Raw genomic sequence first — 24181 nt, 5'->3', positions numbered from 1 at the left:
CTTAATGCAATAAGACAAGTGTGTACATAGTCATGTAAATCTGGATGTAATGTAGCAGGATGTGATTTTTGGAGAGTTATTTCGGGTAAAGGGGAATAAAAAATTACATGTGATAGGCCACTCACTTGAATGACTAAAGAAGGCAAAAGCATTACATAAGTGGAATGAGGAGAGGCAAGTTTTAATAATTGGTCTGCCCTAGAGAGGCCTACGTTACAAAGTGGCAGCTGGTCCCCCAGTCGCAGTATATGATTTGAATATACAAAAAAGCACATGGAATACATTTAGGTACATCTATCAGAGATAGATGTCTGTTTCCTGGATATCCATAGAGCTGGAAGAAATGCATTAAAATTAATGACATTAACTGTAACATGCTGTTGTACAGCATTTTTTAAAAAAAAAACATAACAATGTTGTTTTAACAAGCAAGAGAATGACTAATGAATTCATTATTTTTTTTAGTGTAATGACTAGCATTTATTCATTACCAGTAAACATTGCTTAGGCAGTCATTAGGGGATAGTATTGTGTTTTTTGAATTCATTTCCAGAAATAAAAAGTAGTACATTGGTGATATGCTATTAGCAGGTTGCTTTCTAAATAACAAGTACCATTAATGAGTTGTTTTTCAGAAGGAGAGAGGGGAAGAGCAATGAATTGCTTTTTTCTTTTTTTTAAAAAGGTTAATATTATTAACATTTTTAAATGTTCATAATCCAGATTTCCTACACAAGAAATTGCATTTTTGAGATGAAATTGCCCTTGAGTTAATCTCAGGCAGATTCGTTAAGGTTTATTCATTTATCGTGTCAGAAACAAGTTGGGGGTACAGTTAAAATGCATTTAAAAACACAAACGAAGTTTTAAAAAAGGAACTTGTGATTATGCTAAATGCCCTTTGACCAGAAGCTGGCCACTTAGAGTACCTCTGGTATTGCTGTGAAAAGGTTCTCCATTGTGCATGTGACAGAGCACAGACTGCATTATAATAGGTGGTCTGTGGTTTGCTCTTCTCCACACTTGCATGTTGTGGACTCCACTTTGTAGCCCCATTTCTTAAGGTTGGCTTCATCTTGTGGTGCCAGAATGCAGTCTGTTCAATGCCTTCTAGCTTGCCCACTCTTCTATGTGCCCAGGAGGGAGTTTCCTCATCCAGTGACATCCATTGATTGAGATGCTGAGTTTTAGCCTGCCACTTTTGGACTCTCACTTGCTGAAGTGTCCTGCGAGTATCTCTGTAGATCTTAGGAAGCTGTTTATTGATTTAAGTTATTGACATGCTGGCTGATATCCGAACAGAGGATAGGGCGAAGATGTCACTGCTTTGGTCCTTTCTTTACTGGCTGCTACTTCTTGGTGGATATCAGGTGATGTGGTATCAGCTAAACAGTGTAATTTCTCCAGTGATGTGGGGCGTAGAAATCCTGTGATAATGTGGTATGTCTCATTAAGAGCCACATTCACTGTGTTAGCATGGTCAGATGTGTTCCACACTGGGCATGTGTATTCAGCAGCAGAGTAGCAAAGTGCAAGGAGAGATGTCTTCACTGTGTCTGGTTGTGATCCCCAGGCTGTGCCAGTCAGCTTTCGTACAATATTATTTCTAGCACCCACTTCTTGCTTGATATTCAAGCAGTGCATCTTATGGGCACAGGGCACAGTCCAGAGTGACTCCCAGGTATTTTGATGTGCTGCAGTGCTCCAATGGGATTCCTTCCCAGGTAAGAGGTATAAACTTCTGTTTAAAATCATCATTGTTGTTGTTGTCATCATCATCATAATCCCAAATCTCTTGATTGAATGCTGAATGTCCTCTTGTGCCCAAATAAAGTTGGATGTCATTTGGAAAACAAAAAAACAGAAAATGGAAACTAAAAGATAGAGTGAATTGCTTGTGGGTGTATCTTCGAAAAAGAGTATACCTAGTACTTGGAATATTGAGCAAAAGCGCTTTTGTTTTGTCACAGGGACGGACTTGTTGTTGGAGACCCTTTGTGCCATTTACTTGCAAAAAGAAAGCAAATACAGGTGATGGTACTACAAGTGGTGACAGAATAGCATCTAAGGTAGCCTTCTTAGTACTGCACCCTTCACAAGCTCTTCCTGCTTTTTCAAATCCCTGCTGGCAGGATGACATTGTGGGCAGACAGTTCAACAGAGAATTCTCAGTATTGCTCCAAAGGATTCTCAGAAAAATCAGTTTTCACTATTGTTGCTCAGTAACGTTGTAATGTGTCACTTAGTGGTTATCAGGTGCCATGTAATGCTCTGACACTTTATCAGTTTTAAGGGGGGGGGATCCATTCCCATTGCAGAAGGATCTCTATATGTTCTCATTATAGTTGCCTAAACGGTCTGAGCAAAATTGCCCTGACAGCAGACATCCTCTGAGATTTTCTCCAGATATGAACAGGCAGCCTTTGTGAACATGGCTTCCCTATTTCCCTGTCCAAGGAGAGGAGCAGTCCTGTAATAACGGCAAAACTGGGCATTTTACAGCATTTCCCCTAATGCATGAGAAAGAGATACTTTTAGGCAGCTCACAGCAACTATTTGCTGGGAAGCAAGGCAAGCTCTGGAAGTCACCAGGCAATCCCTTCTCGTCCTGCAAGGAATAAAAACATATTGTTCCTGTGGTCTTCCTTGCATTCTCGGAGCCTTAGATCTGAATAGTAGTGGTTGTTGCACCAGGATGCTCTCTGTTTTCTGTTATGTGCTATCAAGTTGACTTTGACTTGGGACAGCCCTAGAAATAGGTCACTGTGTTGCCAGCCTTCCTGCATAGGCGCTCCAGACACAAGACTGTTGCTTCCTTTGATTGAGTCCATTCACTTCTTTTTCTCTTTTCCTACTGTCTTCTTCCTTACTAAGGATAATTATCTTGAATAATCTCTTCTCATGATATTTGCAATGAAGAAATTGCTGCCCTCACAAAAATTTAACCAGTTGCGCTCTCATTTCATTTTTTCATCCTAGGCCAACTTCTCGTAACAGTTCTGGGTTCTGCTCCGTTTCCTACATTTTTTGCATTTCAATCGTGTGTCATTATCAACATATTCTGCTCTCTTGCATGATCAATGTTCTCCAAGACCGCAATGCAGAATTGGTCAATTTCTTCCCTTTCTGCTTCTGTGTTTGGAGCATAAACTTGGATTGTGGTTATATTGATGGTTTTACTTATTAGAATCATAGAATCATAGAGTTGGAAGAGACCTCATGGACCATCCAGTCCAACCTCCTGCCAAGAAGCAGGAAAATTCATTCAAAGCACCTCCAACAGATGGTCATCCAGCCTCTGTTTAAAAGCTTTCAAAGTAGTAGCCTCCACCACACTCTGGGGCAGAGAGTTCCACTGCTGAACAGCTCTCACAGTCAGGAAGTTCTTCCTACTGTTCAGATGGAATCTCCTTTCTTGTAGTTTGAAGCCATTGTTCTGCATCCTAGTATCCAGGGCAGCAGAAAACAAGTTTGCTCCCTCCTCCCTATGACTTCCTCTCACATTTCTATATATGGCTATCATGTCTCCTCTCAGCCTTCTCTTCTTCAGGCAAAACATGCCTAGCTCTTTAAGCTGCTCCTCATAGGGCTTGTTCTCCAGACCCGTGATCATTTTAGTCGCCCTCCTCTGGACACATTCCAGCTTGTCAATATCTCTCTTCAATTGTGGTGCCCAGAATTGGACACAATATTCCAAATATTAGTCATTCGGACTTGCCATTATATTGCTTGTCTGCTTTTCTGCATCTCTCCTTACTTTTAATGCTACCCAATTTTTGCTTAGATTCCCATTTCCTTAATTAAACATTATGTAGTTACGTGATTGAAAAATGTCCCATTCCTGTTGACTTTAGCTCCCTCCCTCCCAAATATTGGAATGTTTATGTCTTCCATTTCTCATAAGCTTCTCCTGATACAAGCTTCCTATGTTTTGTGTCCCTATAATATGTGTTGCCCAGCATCACACTTTAATTTCATGGGAAACATATACAGAATCAGTGATAAGAATGTCCCCTTGAATGGGATCTGATTGTGCAGCACAACTTTACCACTGTGGGTGCAAATACTCTTGTTTGCATTGTATATACAGGGCTTGGTTTGTCTTCCGGTTGGGAAAAAAACTTGGGGTTGTAATGATTTTCAGACCTGTGAGGATGAGGGTGAGAAGGATGCTATACTTTATATTATTTAGTAAAGGTCAAAATATGACAGTCATTGCATTCTCTCTGTGTTCCAATGGATTTGGTTAGTCTTGGGCTAACAGATGGTGTGCCTCCTGCCGTAAGCATTCTGTATTACTTAACCAGCGTGTTTCTTAGCTCCAGCTTTCCATCCATTTCCAGCTTTGACCTTAAGGAGAGTTTCTGCTAGGCATGTAATAGTGGTACCGTATCACACCTTTTCCCCATGTGTGTGAGTATGTGTGGAGAATCCGTTTTCTAACTTAAATATAAATGCCCATGCTATGTAGGTTCATGTTATTTACATTAATAAAATGCTTCTTGTGTCTGCTCGTTCCCCTTTCTTATCTTTAGCCTCTTCTTGTCAAGAGTACAAAAGTTCTATTATCTGTTGAGCAAATGCTTGCAATTTGGATGTACTCCTAGTTTGATCTCTCATCTGTAGCCATTTGTCTGCTTTGAAAAGAAAGCAATTAGGCCTTTGTTGCTGTGCATGCAGTACATTATATTCTTTTGGCATTATCTCGAGGTAAGCATAACCTGCTGTAATAGGGAGAATAACCCTTATATATGCAGCAGAGTCGTTGCCTGTGTCATAAGAGACTGGTAGAAAACTCCTGGTGAAATATTGGATTGTGACTCCTGCCTACTCCAAGCACATAAGCTGCTTGAGGCACAATTTCAAAATGAGCAAGAATTCTAATGTGGTGTACACATCTTATTATTGAGCGTGATTGTGTGAATGCTTTGGTCGAAATTGTGGTTAGAATTAAGTATAGCTTTAGTCTTCAGCGAACACAGCACAACACAAACAACTATTTTTAGCAGAACTAAATAGTATATGTGGCACATTTACAGGGTGGACAATCAATGTATTACAGGTTAACTCTCTTAATTGTAGACCACGTGAACTTAAAAGAATTAGCTCTCTGAATTGTAGACCATGCAAGTTTAAAACAATTAGCTTTCTGTGACACTGTGCCTGTTTGTAGAGTGTCATGCAGTCAGGTTCCATAGCATTATATTATGGCAGTCGTATTTATGGAGACAATATGTATGATCCACAATCATTTTTTGTAGCCTTGGTGTTTATAAGTGACATCCTATTGCATCTGAATAATGGTATCAATAGTGACAATGGAAGTGAGTATATAGTTAATACGTTAAATGTGGAAATAACAAATTGCAAATGGAATAATATAGATAACATTGAAAAGGTTACAAAAACTAAGAGGATGTGGGAACCAGTTAGGAATTATTCAGAGAATGATGTGGAGTAGAAAAATTAAGACTGAGATTGATATTTCAAATGTAACTTCTGTAGTTTGCTGTATAAATTGCATGTACAAGGCGGGGAGGGTGGGAGTGGGATAAAACAATAAAACAACCAATAATAATAATAATAATAATAATAATAATAATAATAATGTCCTGCCACATGTACAATGGTGGACCTTCTTACAGCAACACCAGAGACACTCCAAGTGGCCAGCTACTAGTCAAAGGACATTTAATAGAATGCCAAGTTTGCAAACTTTGAGGGTTTTAAAAATACAATACAACTGTTTGGTTTACTCATGACACGATAAATAAAATAAATATCAAGAGTCCACCCACTTCCTCTTTATATCAGTGAATATATAGTACTATCTTCCTGGGCTTATAAATTCAGATGGTTCATAAATGCTGAAAGGCACTCATAGATATATGAGATTTTGTATTGGAAAGGTCTCAGCATGAAATTCCCCTTCTTAAATAGTGTTCAGTTGTAATGCAATGATTCATGGGCGCCGTCCACTGATCCCCTGTGCAAGTTGACATGTAATAGAATAGAAGGAGATTGGAATTCCATTAAAGCATCTTTTAATAGTGCCAAAAAAAGTCATTATGCAAAGAAAAACCTTCTAGTTAAAAGCCCCTTACTTTACTTTTAAGATTGGGTAAATTAGGAAATATATAATCAGACGTAGTGTGTAATGATAGATAAATACATTTTACATTAAGAAATTTTAGAACAGTGAGAAGATGTGGATAAAGGAGAATAAAAGGTTGTCCTTTCTCCTGGATGGACCCATTATGTAATCTGAAGATATTTATCTATTTATGGGAGTGGGGAGCTTTTTAATCCACTCTTTGAAATTAGATAATGCTTTGATAAAATTAGAAGACTAAATGGAGCGAATTGTGAATCCTTGATACAGTTAACACACTAGAAAGATTCCTCTCAAAGCTTTATAATATCTTGCAGTGAGTTGGAGCGAAAGATGAAAGGAGCTTAGTTTGGGCAATGGTAATCAAACGTTTTCCAGAATGAAACACAATATGATTTCTAATAACAATAATAGAGAAAATAATATAAAAACAGAACATAACTCTTCTCCAGTTTAATGGCTGTAACAGAACCATACCAGATTTATATAGGTGTTACTCTGGACCTCTGACAGATGATGGCCACACATGATACAGTTCTGCAAGAGCTCAGGACTTTTGGAATGAAGCTTTAGCTGTTATAGAGAAGAATATCTTGGATCTAGGATGTATACTTTTTTTTTTTACTATACTTCTAAAGTTTTGGGGATCCATTTGAGTTATAATGACTGGATTACAGTTGTTAGAAACATATGAAGAAAATTTGAATTAATTTGGTTTGAGTGAATTTGGATTGTATATATCTACACTGAAGTTAAGTCCACTTGATTTGCTTCCAGGCAAATGGGTTCAGCCTCATAGAAGGAAAAGAGAGCAATCAAACAGCTATTAATATCTACAGTAAATAAAATGCTTGTGTGGTACAGCAGATGGGACTTCGGGCTAGTCATAACTAGCCTAAAGTCCCATTGATTTCAGTGACCTAAATCCAATTATGTCTCTCAACTAGACAATGTCCGTTGATTTAGTGAAACTAAAGCATCGAGTTAACAAGTTTCTATTGAATCAGTGGGCATGCTCTCATTGGGACTAACAGCTGAGTTTAGGCCAATAGGCATATTATATATACAGCTAATTTAGATATAATTGATTACACTACGTAACACATTTTTTTGTTCCTGGGTTATATATGTCATTTCCTAATTGGTTCTATAATAAAAACACGGAAAACATTTATTAAACTGTAAAATAATTGTCGAAGGCTTTCATGGCTGGAATCCATGGGTTGTTGTAGGTTTTTCCGGGCTATATGGCCATGTTCTGGAGGCAATTTTTCACCTGACGTTTCGCCTGCATCCATGGCAAGCATCCTCAGAGGTAATGAGGGCTGTACAACAACCCATGTAAAATAATTGTCTTTGCGGAATATCCTGCAACACATTTTGCTATAGTTTTTCAATGAATATCTCATCAAGTCTCCACCAGTTCAACATAGTTTGGGGCAGCCACAAAAACAAAGTTTCTGGAGTATAAACAACTACTTTCAAAAAAGTACCACACAATTAAACAGAAAATAACACTTTCAAACCAAGAACACATTTTTTTTTTCAAATTTTGTTACATGCCATTCCTGTATAGGCCAGATCACTTCTGTTTGTATGGTTATAAAGATGTATGTCAGTGTGTGTATTTCTATATAATAACAGACAAGAATATTGCTAAATAACCCATCGGGGCAATATGTATGTGTCTTTAAAGTTACTAAGCAATGGTAGCACATTCGTCTTAGATTTTCTCATTTGCCCGACCTCAATAAATGGTTGTTGTGTTGTTGGTATAATTGTAATCCTTAATCTGACCTACCTTTCCCTTCACACTATTTCAGAAAATGCTAGTACCAATCAAAGCCCTTCTAAATTAGCGGTTTCCTGATATAATTTGTGACCTGTCATTCAACTTGGCCTTAAGAATAATTATTTGTTCTCACTATTCAAAAATCTTTGCCAACATTTCAGTGTCACGGTGTCTTTATTCAAGGGAAAAACAGAGTGTTTTTGATTTTAATTGCTTTGTTATGAGTATTTTCAAAGTGGCCAGTGTGAGTGGGAAGTAAGATTGATTAGCTTTATATTTAAATATAGGTGGTGTAGAAAGAGAAAAATGAACTCGGTATTACAGGAACCTTGATTCCACTTACAATTCAATATAACGAGAGGGGGGGGGGGGAGGAGAACTTTGATTCCACTTCTAATTCAATATAACTTTATATATATATATATAGAGAGAGAGAGAGAGAGAGAGAGAACGAACCTTGATTCCACTTCTAATTCAGTATAACTTTATATATATATATATAGAGAGAGAGAGAGAGAGAGAGAGAGAGAGAGAGAGAGAGAGAGAGAGAAGCAGACCATGCCTACCTAGCCTACAATCAGTTGTGAACCTTCTGATAAAATCTGTTTCAGCATACTATGTCAGAAATAGAGAAGGCATCAGTGTGACTTAACTTACACTTGTCAGCTCTGTTTCATTAAACTGTTACCTTTGCAATGATGGGCAGCTGTGGATCACTATTTTGATGCACTTCAATTCCCATTATTCTCACCATTATCTCTGTTAGCTAAAGTTGGCAGATATTTCAGTTGAGCAAAATTAAAGTGCCAAGGTTGCCCAGCCCTGTTAAAGATTCTCCAGATGGTCAGATCTTCTCATTCTTCCCATAATTTGCTTAATTACATTTTCATTATTCTGGGGCTATGTTGCCCTCACCCATAGACATGATTAAATGGTCTACTTTACTTCTGATGCTTCTGTCTGATGTGAGGGACCAACCATTATATTTCCCGAAATCTGCCAGTAATTGGCATTAAATTTCTGCTCATTGTGATAATTTATTTCATGAAAGCTAATCGCTTAGGGGCCACCATTTTGAATAGCACTGCTTTAGACCAGGCTCTCTTAAACTTTTCAATTCACATTCTCTTTTGGCCCTGTGAATTTTTTTACGTGACTCTGGGGTATATAGATAAATTAAATACATATTTAAAAAATCAAACATTTGCAAGACTTGCTAAACTGTCTGATTTTCCTTTTTATGAAGTACAGCTGAAGCCTTTTCTGAAGAGACCACTGTAAATGTCTAAAATATTTAAACACATCTTTTGCAAATGTTGACAATATTGAGCTCAGGGGACCTCATTGGTGGTTGGGACCCACAGTGTTTTAGATCACTGAGCTTTCATCCTGTAAGGCAGAAGTGATTGTTCCCATAGAAGACAATAGAGCAGTGGTTCCTAATCTTTTTTTGACCAGGGACCACTTGACCAAGGACCATTCTCCAACATCAGTTCCAAAAGGGTTATGAATCAGTTTTTAGTCAACTTTAGATTTGGTTTGGTTATTTGGGGTGCTGATTCAGAAAATTGCATTGGATAGACCACATCAGCTCTAGTTTCTGATGCAAAACATATGCCATCCCATCCAGTAGTCGCCATTTGCTCGCCCACAGAAAACCATACTTAATAAGCCTCTGCACTATAAGAGAGTTTCACAAGACCAGTTGCTCTCATTGCAACAGTGTAGTAAAGGTGAGGCCGCAGACCATATTTCAGTTCTTGTGGACCACTAGTGGTCCATAGACCACAGGTTGGGAACCACTACAATAGAGAAATTATGGATTTTAACATTTCTGTGGTTGAGCCAACAATTCCATGGATCTCATAGAGCCTGGGATCCATTGCTAAGACAGATAATGGATTGATAGTAGTTCCCAAACTTTTGTCCCACAATTTTTTTGGGTTCATCTTCCAGAATGCTTGTTGTTCAAGTCAGCTAGAGCTTCTGAGAGCTCAAAATACCTGGAGGACCAAAGTTTGGGAATAAGTGATAAAGAACACCTCTCCCCTGGTGCTTATATATATGTGGGAAAGAAAGTTAGGTGACAATTAAAGTAAACTGAAGATTTACCACTTTTGTAACCTTTTGGGGTCTTAGATAGGTGCATTTGGAATTTTGAGATGTGATTCTGGGTGTATTCACAAATGACTACCTTGAGAATGTGCTCTAGTGTTTTAATTGTATTCTTATGATGTATACGTTGTAAGCATTGTTGATGCCTATGTGAGGCCGCCCTGAGTCCCCCTTGTGGGGAGAAGGGCAGGATAAAACTGTACGAAATAAATAATAATAAATAATTATTCAAAGAGAGAAAATTCTGAATGTGGTAGATGTGACAAGACACAAAACACACATTTACCAGAAGGCAAACTCATAAGAGTTTGAGAACGGTACCTTAACTTTTATGAAAAAAGGAACCATCCTCTTCTCTGAGTAGAAGTGGCGAGACAAAAGCTTAATCCATAAATTGCTTTAAGAAACAAGTTGAAAGGGTGAGTTTGGTTGAAATTTCCAAAGCACTCTTTGAACCTACAGCTTTCCACACAAACACTGATTTCAGAAAAGCTACATGAGTGATGCTTAGCACCTACTCTGTTTATGTTCTAAAACTGCTTCTGGGAGTAGGTCAGGGACATACTTGAAAAAAAAACTGTATGGCTCTCGAGGCTGGCATTTTATTTTACAGCAGGTCAGACACCCCAAATGGGAAATGTTTGCAGAGACAGTGGTGCTCACAAACACTCAGTTTGAGACCTTTTTTTTAGACGTCCAAACTTCACTGGGCTGCATTCATGCCATTTTATTTTCAGAAGCACTGGCTTACTGCTGTGCTACTGTTGGAATTTACTACTTCTGTGCTACCCACATGTAGGAATGAATACATCCCTGTGTGTTTTAATATGCATATTGTAACAAAGAACTTTGTTACTGAACTGACCATTGCAGCAAACAATTGTATGAGAAAGATTAGGTGAGAACATGCTGTATTTTATCACCGGCCATTGCTTGTACACATCCTTCTCATGTGTCCAGTTCTGGCACTGATATGGTTTACCTGGAAATTGTTTTAATCTCTATTTCCCAACCAGGATTCAAGCCTTTATAAAGCAGGCAGTAAACCATAGTTTGCATATAGAGAGCAAGTAGTGCAGCCTTAAGCAGCTATGACAAAGCCCTCAAAAGAATAATAATAATGATGATAATAAACTTTATTTATACCCCACCACCATCTCCCCAAAGGGGACTCGGAGCTTACATTAGGCCAAGCCCAGTGATACATTACAGCAACATAAAATATAAACAACAAAATAACATCACAATAAAATAAATAAACCAATCAAGTAAAATAAACAGTACAAAATAACATAATGGAAAATAAAACACAGTGAGCGGACCAAATGCACAACATAAAATGATAAAACTCTGGGCCAAGGAAGGAACATACAGTCATATAGTTTGGTTTTGTGCAAACAAAACATGGATTTATTGGCACCATATTGTCATACTTTAGATCGGGGTTCCCAACCTGTGGTTCGTTGACTGCCAGTGGTCCCCAAAAACAAAATATGCTCCGCAGCCTCACTGTTACTACACCGTTGCAATGAGAGCAACTGGTCTTGTGAAACCCTCTTATAGTGCTGAGGCAACAGTGATGCCAGGAGGAGAGAGGCTGACTACCCACGAAAGTTACGACAACAAGCCTTCTGACTGCTGCTTCTCCTCCCTCCCCATGAGTGGAGCCATTCCATGTGCCTGGAAGCGGGGACACCTTGGTGTCTTCATTTTTAGCCCTGTTCCGTGGGTTATTTAGGGTGCTGATTCAGAAAATTGCATTGGATAGACCACATCAGTTCTAATTATTAAATATGGTTTTCTCTGGGTGAGCAGATGGCTGCTACTGGATGGAATATAGTCTGTATCGGAAACTAGAGTTGATGTAGTCTATCCAATGCAATTTTCTGAATCAGCACCCCAGATAACCAAACCGAATCTAAAGTTGACCAAAAACTTATTTGTAACCCTTTTGGTACTAATGTTGGAGAGTGGTCCCTGGTCAAAGTGGTCCCTGGCCAAGTGGTCCCCGGTCAAAAAGAAAACACATTGGGAACCTTCTTTAGATAGACTTAAAAATTCCCCTATATACTCATGTATAAGTCTAGTAATTTTAGTCTGACCTATACATGAATATATACAGCACTACATCTCAGTTTACTGTTTCTTTTTCTGTGTGATCGACCCACTTACTAAAACTGAACTGCTTTCCTTTGAACTGTTTGCCTAATTCTCTCTTACGGTGTAGGACAAAATTTGGGAGAGAAGATGTTAACTTTGTGGGAGCCATCTGAGTGCCTTTTCCCCTCTTGAGGCTGCAATGCTTGATGAATAGCATGGTGGTCTCTGTGGTTTCATGTAGGTGTATGTTGATTCCGTGCCCCCTAATCACGCCCATCACACAATGGGGGAGATTTAATGAAGGGAAAACAAAGCTGTCCAGTAAACTTTGTCAGGAAAAGAGCTTCCTCTCATCCATCTGGATCTGACACAGATCTTTTCACCAAGCCATTTAGTTGGTTGCCTGTGGGCACACCTCCCGGTCTCTGTTGTTAGGCAACCCGAACAATGTGGCTGCACATGCAGCCTGGGTAACTGGGTTGTCCTTTCTCTTCCCTGAGTAATTGCGTCACGTTTTGCCCTCTTTTTCTGGGAATCAAGATGTTCTGCATTTTAGATGCTAGAGAAAGAATTCAAGGAAATTTCCCTTGGCATTTCAAGGAAAGGCTTTTGTTTTTTTAATAGATAGATAGAATGGAATTTGGGTTTGAAAAAGCAGTTGTTGTTATGCTGTTGATCTGTTTCTACCCTAGCACTATCATGGGGTTTTCTTGGCCAGTTTTGGTCAGAGGGGATTTGCCTATGCCTTCCTTAGAGGCTGAGAGTAAGTGGCTTGCCCAAAGCCATCCAGTGAGTTTCCATAACTGAACAGGGATTTACCTTGTTCTCCAAACTCCAATTCTCAAGCTGGCTCTTTTTTTCTGGGACAGGGAGTTTGAAGTTAGATGCAAAGGCATTGCTTCTTGACAAGGGCTACTAATTGAAGATTTAACAGTGAGGCATTGCTCAAGCTTGCGAAAGCCCCTAATGATGATAATTTTCTGCCTAATAGTAAAATTGTGACAAATGAACAGAGCCACAGTATGCAGCATATGTTTTCTGTTCAAAGATCTTCTGCCTGTGTCCCACCCCCATCAGATTCCTAAGCAGCGAAGTTGATTTGCTTGAAGCAACAGAAGAAGTCAGGGTGCACATTAAAGGATTTGTGGGGCTGCAGAGCATAAGTCCTGGATTGCAGAGTTTGCCAAGCAATTATGGCTTTCTCTAAAGGTGTCAAGAAATGGAACATATTCCTAGTCCTCATGACTGCAGAAGGAAACTTGAGGAAAGTTATCAGTGGTTCCCAACCTTTTTTTGACCAGAGACCACTTGGCCAGGGCCCACTTTGACCAGAGACCACTCTCCAACATTAGTACCAAAAGGGATTACGAATTGGTTTTTGGTCAAATTTAGATTTGGTTTTGTTATTTGGGGTGCTGATTCAGAAAATTGCACTAGATTGACCACATCAGCTCTAGTTTCTGACACAACATATGCCATCCAGTAGTCGCCATCTGCTAGCTCATAGAAAACCATATTTAATAATCTAGAACTAATGTGGTAGTAGTAATCTTTTGTGGGTAGTCAGCCTCTCCCCTCCCGACATCCTCATTGCCTCGGCACTATAAGAGGATTTCACGAGACCAGTTGCTCTCGTTGCCGCGTGGTTTCGAGGCGACAGTGTAGTAATAGTGAGGCCGTGGACCATATTTTTGTTCTTGCAGACCATTGCTGGTCCACAGACCACAGGTTGTGAACCACTGCTGTATATATTCATGTATAAGTTAAAAGCAAATTTTGATCCCTATGTATAAGTCAAGGGTCATTCCACAGAGAAGGGAAAGCATCCCTCAAGGGGTCCAGACACCCCTTGCTGCCACTGTCATTTTCCCACTCAGGTATTTTAAAAAGCAGGGAGAGAACTGGACAAATGCTCAGTTTGATTATGTTCTTATTTTAATTGTGTTTTGTTTGATGGATTGTTTGTTTATTGTCTAATGAATATTTGGACCCATGTAAGCTGCCCCGAATCCCTTTGGGAAGATGGGGGCAGTGTATAAAAATAAAGTTATTATTATTTTTAGAAGGGAACTGATCCTTTTTAAAGGTTTTCCTGGGTTGGACTACACTCTCACTTTTCCATCGTTGAGCAAGAATTGAGATAAAGATTGGCTCCTTTTGTGAATAAGAATTAATGTACAGAATTTACATTGACCTGTGGATTAACCCCCCTGATGGTGGTGGGGTATAAATAAAGTTGTTGTTGTTGTTGTTGTTATTATTATTATTAGCCAGGTTTTGGGGATTGATTTCTCAGCTAAATTTTCTAGACTTATACATAAGCATATACAGGAAGCAGTGTTTAGCAAAATCATGGGATAATTAAAGGAAGTCTTGTTTTAATTTCCATTTAGCAACACTTTTTTCTTCATGTAGTAGAAAAGAAGAGCATTTGTTGCCTCCTAGCCATGAATTTAATCACTGAACATGAAAATAATAGGTTTAAATTACTAGAAGCTGTTCAACAGCCACCTTCCTATTTGCTTATGGGAAGAATCAGCCCTACATTTGTAGAACTGGCTCCTTTTTTTGAGATTATTGATGATGTGTCACAGAAAACTACTGTATATATTAGAGTATAAGCCGATCCAAATGTAAGCCAAGGCATCCCACAAAAAACTGGGAAAACGGACTGACTCGAGTATAAGACGAGGGTGGGAAATGCAGCCGCTACTGGTAAATTTCAGAATAAAAATAGATACCAATAAAAATTACATTAATTGAGGCATCAGTAGGTTAAATGTTTTTGAATATTTACATAAAACTTCAATTTAAGATAAAACTGTGCAACTCTGATTAAACCATTATCCTAACCTTCTTCAATGTAAATGTGCTTATGTAGCCTTCCAATTATAATAGAGTAAAATAATAAATGTAATAAAAATAATAATAGAGTAGAATAATGAATGTAATAATAATAGAGTAAAACAATAATTGTATTAACAATAGAGTAAATAATGAATGTAATAATAATAGAGTAAAATAATAAATGTAATAATAATGATGATATATAGAGAAAAATAATAAATGTAATAGAATAATAATAATAATAACAACAACAGAGTAAAATAATAAATAACCTTGATGAGTATAAGCCAAGGGGGGCTTTTCAGCTTTAAAAAAGACCAAAAAACTTGTCTAATACTCGAGTATATACGGTAGTTGCATAGTCTCCATGAAGACTCAAAACTTTGTTTTTGCTGCTTTTTGCAAGTGTAGCTATCGTTCTGGGAAAATATATGTATGTGTGCAGGGAAATAAGTTTTTTTTTAAAAAAGCGAAGTAGTGAGATGTGTTTGCAAGTAAGGACAGCTTAATGAAAGCTCCAGAAATTGTTTTCTTAAATCAATCGACCTTGCCCTTTCTAGTGGCAAAGATGGCAGTGTTTACTAGGCTTAAATGTATAGGAAAAGTGGAAGATGAAACTTGGAATATATTTTTTAAACGGTTTACTAGAAAAGAAATGAGGGAAATAAGAAACCCAATGCTGAGCAACATACTGAAAGTATGGAATAAATATAAGGGGAGGTTAATAAAGGAGGGATCAATTATAACCCCAATAGTGATGGAAAAGAAGTTCCCAATTTTTTTAAAAAAAGTAATGGATAAAAAGGTAAGGGAAATAAACTTAGATAGGATAGGGGATTGGATGAAGGTGAAAATGAAGAGGGAAATGATGTTGGAAGAGTTTAAAGAAATAAAATTGTCATGGTTTCATTGTATACAATTAGAACAATGGTTAATAAACTGGAAAAAAAACAATAGAAGTGGAAGCCAACTCAATCAATTCGAACAAATAATACAGAAGGGAAGGACTGTAGAAGAACACGAAAACTTGAGAGGTATAATTAGCAAAATTTATAAGATACTAATTGAAATGAAGGATGAAAAAACAAAAAAGTGCACCCTTAAAGAGATTTGGGAAGAGGATTTAGGGATAAAAATAAGTGAAATAGAGTGGCAACAATTATGGGGACAAAGACATTTAAAAAATTTATCGATACGAGTTAAAGAAAACTATTACAAGTTAATATGGAAGTGGTACTTGACACCGGTAAGAATAGCATATATGAATAAAAATAACTCAATAAATTGTTGGAGAGGGTGTCAAGAACCAGGAACATATATACACATGTGGTGGCAATGTAAATATGTAAATAATTTTTGGGAGAAAGTATTTAGAGAAATAGAAACTATAATGAACATAAAAATAGATAAAAGTCCTAGTATAGCCTTACTATCATTATATAACAATAAGCAATTGAAAAAGGAGGATAAAGAAGCGATAACAAACTTATTAACTATAGCAAAACTGCTTATAGCAAGGAATTGGAAAAAAGAAATGAATATACAAATAGAGGAGTGGTATAAAGAAGCATGGAAAATACCAATAAATGATAAATTGACATGTATATTAAAGGTTAAAAAAGGTATATGGAAACAAAGCGATTTTGATCCTGTATGGGGAAGATTTGTGCTAAATGGATTAAAAAATAAGGAAGGAAAATTACCGTCACAAGAAGAAATGAAATTTTGGACAGATGAAATGTAAGAATGGTGGCTTGAGACGGGTGGAGGGGAGCACTGTGGTGAAAAAAAAAAGGAAAAAAAGAGAAAAGGGGGGGGGGGAAATGTCAGAGCAAAACAACAAAACAACATGTTAAAGAGGTTGATGTACAAAATGTAATAGTATGTAATAAATGTGATAAATCAATAAAAATTATTTTAAAAAATGTACAGAACGTAGATTATAGTATCAGGAGAAGCTCTGGGCAAGTCGTATTGGCTACCCTAGGAAAGCAGCTTTTCAGATGTGTCTGACGGGAATAACAGACAGGACCTTCTCAGTGGTGGCCCCAATGCTATGGAACACCCTCCCTACGGATCGGTCCCCTCCCTCTTAACAATTTGTGAAAAAGACAAGACCTGGCTCTTTGAGCAAGCTCTTGCAAATGCAGCATAACAGGTGAATATGGAACTACAAAACAACTAGACAATGTGATTGGAAAATGATTTTAGTAAGGAGACACTGATTATTTATGTTTTTTATTGGTTTTATATGGTTTTTATATATATGCTAAATGTTTATAATTGTAATTTTATGTCTTTTGGGGCATTGACTGCAAACCGCCCTGAGTTGCCTTCGGGCTGAGAAAGGCGTTATACAAATACGGTAAATAAATAAATATATGGAGTGGACGATGACCCTTGAGTCTGCTAGATATTTTGACCTACAACTTCCATCTGCATCCGAGTATCTTTCTTTGATGCATTTAGAGAAGAACTGAACAAGCCCCTGTTGCTTTTGGTTTTTTAAAAAATCAGCCATCATTTCTCAGGTAAAAGGAAAAAAATAACAAAAATTAACAAATAGTTCCATCACTACTTTCTTCAGTTGCTAAACTACTACTGCTCTTTTTCCATTTATTTATCCTCCAATAGTGCTTGTTCGTCACAATTACAAATCAAATAATTTAATTTAAAACCATGTATTTACATATTTTACATGCAATATTTGAGTTGTGAAGTCAGTTGAAAGTGTCATTGGATTTTTCTTGATGATAGCAAGTAAGGATATGCTTTGAAACGAAAGCCACTTGAGATCTTTTTGCTCATGGTTATATATATATATTTGAAGGGTTGGGGAGAATTAATGTCTGTCACAATTTTGAGCATCCACATTCCAGCCGTGTTTTGACATTCCATGTAAGATGTAATTCATTTGATACCTAGTTTATTATATATTTGTTCCTCTCTTTTTCTCTCTCTCCATGATAGGTTCAGCAAGCTGAGAAGCCTTAACCTTTCTAACAATCACTTAGGAGAGTTCCCCTTGGCAGTTTGCAGCATTCCAACCTTGACTGAGCTCAACGTGTCCTGCAATGCACTCAAAAATATTCCAGTAGCCGTCGGTGATATGAACAAGTAAGTACACACTGAAAGATGGCAAGGGCAACATGAACTCTGGATGCACCAGATTCTTTCAGTAGGTTAAACCAAAAACATAGGTCATGGGGAAAGCATGTCTTCAATGCCTGCAGAATGACTCCCTCCATTTCACTTCTTATAAGTTCTTCCTCTTGAGAGTAAGTCAAAAGGTTTCTGTCTGGAGACATGGTTGAGGCAGAGTGGAAACTGCAGTACACATTGGTTGGTGTCAGCTGGGAGAGAGCAACTTTGACCACAGTTTGACCGTTTGCTTGGTGTGTCAGTAAAATCACTCATAAAAGTTACATATATTGTAAAGGAGGAGAATTGGAGTTTTCATGGTGGTGAAAGAAAATTCGTTCTGCCATCCATCCATATCTGTCGCCCCAGCATCTTTAATATGGTGAATTACACCCCTTGCAAGGGAGATCAACACACTTTTGCATTTTCCACAAGCAAATTTGTCGCTCAGCAGCAACATTTCTGGATTGAAAACCTTAATATGATAGGGAGGCATGTCTCCTTAAGTTTGTGTAAGGGACTTGTGCCAGAGATTCACAGTAAGCTCGCTGTTGGTCATAGAAAGTAGAGACACTTTTAATTCAGATTGAGAGCTAAAAGGAGTGTGTGTTTTAGATTTCCCTGTAGAAGGAAAGTTATTTTCTGAAACATGATGTGCCTTAATAACATTTGGCACTCTTTGAGAATTCATTTCTTGCTTATTTTTTCAGTCAGAGATATAGCAATGCCTTCTGTCAAATAGACTGAGTTGGCATCAAGAGAAGCGAGATGCAACTAAGCCGCCTGTGTCTGCACACTTCCCTATCATCAGTGACACACAGGCTGCTTTCTGTCAAATAGTTGGGTCCTTTTGCAGAACTTTTATTTTGTTTGCATTTCTCTTGTGCTCCTTCTTCAGACCTTGCTCTTGGTCTGTGTTCTGATAGTAGATTTCTTGTATAGCCAGCACTGACACCATTCAGAATGAAAATTCCTTGATATAAGAGTATCTCTATTTCAGCAATAGACAGCTGATTTCCTGTTTAATCTATGCTAACACAACTGGTATTGAAGCCAGTTGTGATATTCTGATGCATGCAGGTCCATCCTGATTTGTTGGGTTGCTTGTAGTAATATAAGCAGACCCTTGCCCTTCCCAAAAAAATCTAACAAGGGACTGGTCAGTTGGTGTAGGAGGTAGTCAGTGCATCCTTATTCATGTGTTGCAGCTTGCCTAAAAAGAGTCCCTGGTGGTGCAATGGGTTAAATCTTTGTGCTGAACTGAAGACCAACAGGTCGCAGGTTCAAATCCGGGGAGAGCACGGATGAGCTCCCTCTGTCAGCTCCAGCTCCCCATGTGGGGACATGAAAGAAGCATCCCACAAGGATGGTTAAACACCTGGGCTTCCCCTGGGCAACATCCTTGCCGATGGCCAATTCTCCCACACGAGAAGCAGCTTGCAGTCTCTCAAATCACTCCTGACATAGAAAAAAAAAAAGCTTGTCTAAAGGAGCCAGTTATGAGGCCTTTGTTGAATCTCTCTATGTTGTATAACACCTTGCAACAAAATTTGAAAAAAAAATCTGTTCCTGGTTTGAAAGTGCTATTTCCTGTTTAATTATATGGTACTTATTTTGAAAGTAGTTGTTATGCTCCAGAAACATTTTTGTGTCTGCTACAAACTATGTTGAATTTGTCGAGGCTCTATGAGATATTCATTGAAAAAATATAGCAAAATGTGCTGCAGGATGTCCTGCAAATACAAAGTTTTTGCAGTTTAATAAAAAAAATTCCATGTTTCTATGACAGAACCAATTAGGAAATTACATTTATTACTCAGGAACAAAAATGGTGTTATATAGTGTAATTATTTTGGACCAAATGGTAGACTCCACTTCCAGGGGTTTCTCAATCGTGTCGTGTCAGGAGTGACTTGAGAAACTGCAAGTCGCTTCTGGTGTGAGAGAATTGGCCATCTGCAAGGACGTTGCCCAGGGGACGCCCGGATGATTTGATGTTTTTATAATCCTTGTGGGAGGCTTCCCTCATGTCCCACATGAAGAGCTGGAGTTGATAGAGGGAGCTCATCCACCTCTTCCCGGATTCGAACCTGCGACCTGTCGGTCTTCAGTCCTGCCGGCACAGGGGTTTAACCCACTGCGCCACCGGGGGCTCCACATGGGTTGCTTGTAGTAATATAAGCAGACACTTGCTCTTCTGGATTTCTGGATGAAATTGATTATCTAGAAACAGGTATCAGGCCTGGCTATGGGACGTCCCTTGTCCGGTTCACTCCGTAAATCATCCACCAAGGCAATAAAAGCAGCCCTTGTTTGCTTTGGTGGATGACTTGCATAAAGAATTGGACAGGGTGACTGCCTCCCTGTTAGGTTTGCCTGAATCCCTCTGTGGCTTTTGATACAATTGAGCATAGTAAACTTCTGGGCCGCCTTGCTTGGATGGGACTTGAAGGTACTGTTTTATAGTGGCCCCGTTGCTTCACTGAATTGCAAACCCAGAAGGTGGTACTTGGCCATTGTGGGCTCCCTTGGGGTTCTGTTTTGTCCTCCATTCAATTTAACATATATATGAAACCACTGGGAGTGTTTGGATGGGAATGATATCCACCTCCACTCTTCCTTTCCACTTCTCTCCAAGGAGGATGCCCCAGTTCAAAATCAGTATATATCTCATCAGTAATAGATGGGATGAGGGCAAACAAAACAAAATTTAATTCAGACAATTCAGAAGGACTGTTAATGACTCAGAAGGCAGATCAAGGAATATGGGAGCATGTATTACATGATTGTTACACTTCCCCTGAAAATACAGGTTTGCAGTTTGAATATACTCCCAGACTCAGGTTTGGTCATATCTCCCTATACAAACCTACCAGAATCCTAAGATCTATAGGGGAAGGCCTTATCTTGGTTCCATCACCATTACAGGATCATTTGGTGAAGACCCAAGACACAGATGAACTGATGTTAGACTTGAAATGGGTCTGTTTTGACTTCTATTACCCTTGGAGACTGACCCATTCCTTAACTGGAAGGTCTCAGAAGTCCATGGCATTAACTGGAAGGTCCCAGGAATCCATGGCATTAGAATTAACAGTTTCATCCAGTCTTGTGGCATGTCTAGAACCTTGTAGAATAGAGAAGGAATTTGAGTTTTCTTAGCTCCAGAAAGGCTTTCAAACAAGGTAACTGAGAACTTTTCCAATGGTTAATCATATGTGCTCATGTTAACCTTACCTAATTTGTGGGTCTCTAGCTATGACAGGTTTTTGAATATCTGTAGTAGAGTCTTAACTTAATCATTTGCTTCAAAGATGGGTTTATGAACAAGGTAATATATTTTTTTATTTATATTCTTCTTCTGTCCTTCTCTTCCAACAGTTTGCAGACCTTCTTACTGGATGGGAACTTCCTCCAGAGCCTTCCTGTTGAATTGGAAAGGATGCACCAGCTTAGCTATCTTGGTCTTTCTTTCAATGAATTCACTGACATTCCTGAAATATTGGAGAAGCTGCCTGCCATGGATAAACTTTGCATGTCTGGAAACTGCATGGAGACACTCAACCTGCAGACATTGAGAAGGATGCCACACATTAAACACATAGACCTAAGGTAGGTTACAAACAGTGAGAGAATGAAGACGTCATTGTGAAGGAGCTGTTTTAGAAGAAAGCAATAGGATATGTTGGCCACTTTTTTAATTTTTACCATTAGAACTCATGATCTATCAGCACATTTTTCATGTTAGCAATAAAAATTTCAGATTTGTATGCTATAATCGGAGTTTTTTTAAAACTATAAAATGTCAAAATTATTAATATTAATTCAACATTATTAAATATAAAACATGAATCGCCACCATAATCTTCTCTGAGAACTGACCAGAATCCAATGAAAATTTACCTGTTTCTTCTGAGAAGATGAGTAGGAGGCTGTTCTGGGCAAGTTCTTAAAATACAGTAGAGTCTCGCTTATTCGATATAATCGGGCCGGCAGGCCATTGGATAAATGAAAATGTTGGATAATACGGAGGCTTTTGAAGTTCATATCTCTATCCTGGCAGAGATCAGTGGGGAGCGAGTTCTCCTTCTGTTTGGTTTTCCAGACACAAGAAGAAAACTCACTCACCACTGATGGAAAAAAGAGCAAGAAACAAGGAATTGTAATGAAAAGGTAGATAGTACACTTACGCAAATTCTCAAGACAACTGCCCACCTTCATTCCTTCTTTTCTTCCCCCCCCCCCCCCCATATTTCCTACAAACTCGTGCATAGCCATGTCCCCTCCTTCCAACTTGGACTGAACTATTACTGGGGGCGGGGAGGAAGGCAGAACCATTGGATCTGCAGAGCAGAAGGGGACTCAGGGTGGGTCACAGTACCCATACACGGCAAACATTCATTCCGCTTTTGTATAGATAATACACAGACAGATAGAACAGAAGGAGGTGTCATGGAAGGTTGGGCTCGAGTCAAGGGGGTGCTGTTGCTCTATCCTCCATGATGAAGAGCCGTCAAGGCTTCCTCTTTCCTTTTGGTCACCCAGCATCTTCTTTCTTTATGGCGTCATAAAACACCTCCCCCACTTTTAGCGGTATGTAATTTCTCTAATCACAGCTAAAGTTGTTTTCGAATTGCTTAGGTAAACAATGAGCTAGGCTGACAGTTGGCAGCTCACGCCAACCCGGGGATTTGAACTTGCAACCTTTTGGTTGATAGCTCTTATAATTTCTGATGATTTACCAGCTGTGCTAAACCTCCGGCCCTAGAAGAAAGGAGGAAACTAAAACCATAGCCTCTAAAGGGGAAATGCTGAAGGAAAAGGGCATGGGGAGTGTTGGATAAGAACGTCAGATAACACGGAAGGCCGGATAAGCTAAGTTTGGATAAGCGAGAATCTACTGTAGTGTGCAGTGGCTCCGGAGAGGGACTTTTAACATTTAAAATATGATTGAGGCCAAAACCATCTTTCTTGGGTGTCAGGACCTCTGGTGAGTTGTTGGGTGAAGGACCACACTGACTTCCCACAGCGGCCCACCTGCATTAAGCTTTGTAGTTAACTCTTTAACCTACCTTTAGTTTTGCACGTAGATTTTGTGAAGAAGGCATGTGGTACATTTTAGGTGAAGGGAGTACATTATTTTTAATGCTGTACATTTGCTGTTCAGTGCTTCCAGTGCTTTCATTGCACCCCAAAGCCTTGTTTTGGTGGTGTGATTTAATTGATCTTGTCAGCTCCAGCATTGAGAATAAAATAGAAATCTTCAGAGTACAATGAAATTGTCCAAGTGGCTGCTTTTTATAGATCAACTTAATTTCTGCATTATATCAAAGGCTGAGCAAGTCAAGGTCTCTTTGCCCACTTTTGCTGATGATATTATAGGCATGTATGACTTCTCCCCACTTGTATCTTGAAAGCTAAGTCATCTTCTCAGAACATAGATGGAGTACCAAGTCTTAATTGCACTACCTTTTCAAAAGTATGCATGCTTAAATATTTGAAGAGTTTCATGCTATTGATTTTCTTTAGTAACTTATTATCCAAAGTTTCTACAATTTAAGGAATGTGTAGCTCTGTTTTAGCTTTAGCCTTTAAAATTCCAAGTTCAATAAATATGAAAAAAAGAAACAAAATCGGCAAAGCCAGCTAAATTTTGTCAGTGATCAGAAATTTGGAAATATATTAGTGAATATTTACAGTCACGTATGATGTACATAGACCAAAGTCCAGCTGTGTTTTTCCCCTCCAATGATGGAGTCAGTTTCCTTTCTTGAGGAATGGAAACTCAACTGGAGTTATTTCAGCAGAGGAAGGAGATGACCTTTCTTGGTGGAGAGAGGTGTCTGGCTACATGCAGTTGGGCTTCTTGCCGAATTTGCCCCCCAAAGAAGTGGTTCCTTTTGGGACACATCATGGTCCCTCAGTACCTTTGCCTTCATTCGTGGAGGTGGTCGTTACGTAAAACATAAACCATGGAACACAAACTCATATAATTTGCAGGCCTACTGAATGTCCTATGAGAGGTGCACAGTTAGTGAGAGATGACAATTGTAGGCGTAGTTTGGCTTTTCATG

General features: G+C 38.7%; 1 protein-coding gene across 1 annotated transcript in view; it reads left to right on the top strand.

The window, feature by feature from the left end:
• Nucleotides 1-24181, top strand: part of PHLPP1 (PH domain and leucine rich repeat protein phosphatase 1) — a 210259-nt gene that overhangs the window by 128252 nt on the left and 57826 nt on the right. The window contains exons 5-6 of the mRNA XM_060774717.2: nucleotides 17937-18083; nucleotides 21489-21719. Coding sequence (XP_060630700.2) covers nucleotides 17937-18083; nucleotides 21489-21719 — 378 coding nt within the window. The remainder of the gene's footprint in view (nucleotides 1-17936; nucleotides 18084-21488; nucleotides 21720-24181) is intronic.

This window comes from Anolis sagrei, chromosome 4 (assembly GCF_037176765.1).
Source record: "Anolis sagrei isolate rAnoSag1 chromosome 4, rAnoSag1.mat, whole genome shotgun sequence".
NCBI classification, from domain to species: domain Eukaryota; kingdom Metazoa; phylum Chordata; class Lepidosauria; order Squamata; family Dactyloidae; genus Anolis; species Anolis sagrei.
Note: the sequence above shows the minus strand (reverse complement) of the source record. Positions and strands in the feature narration are given on the sequence as shown.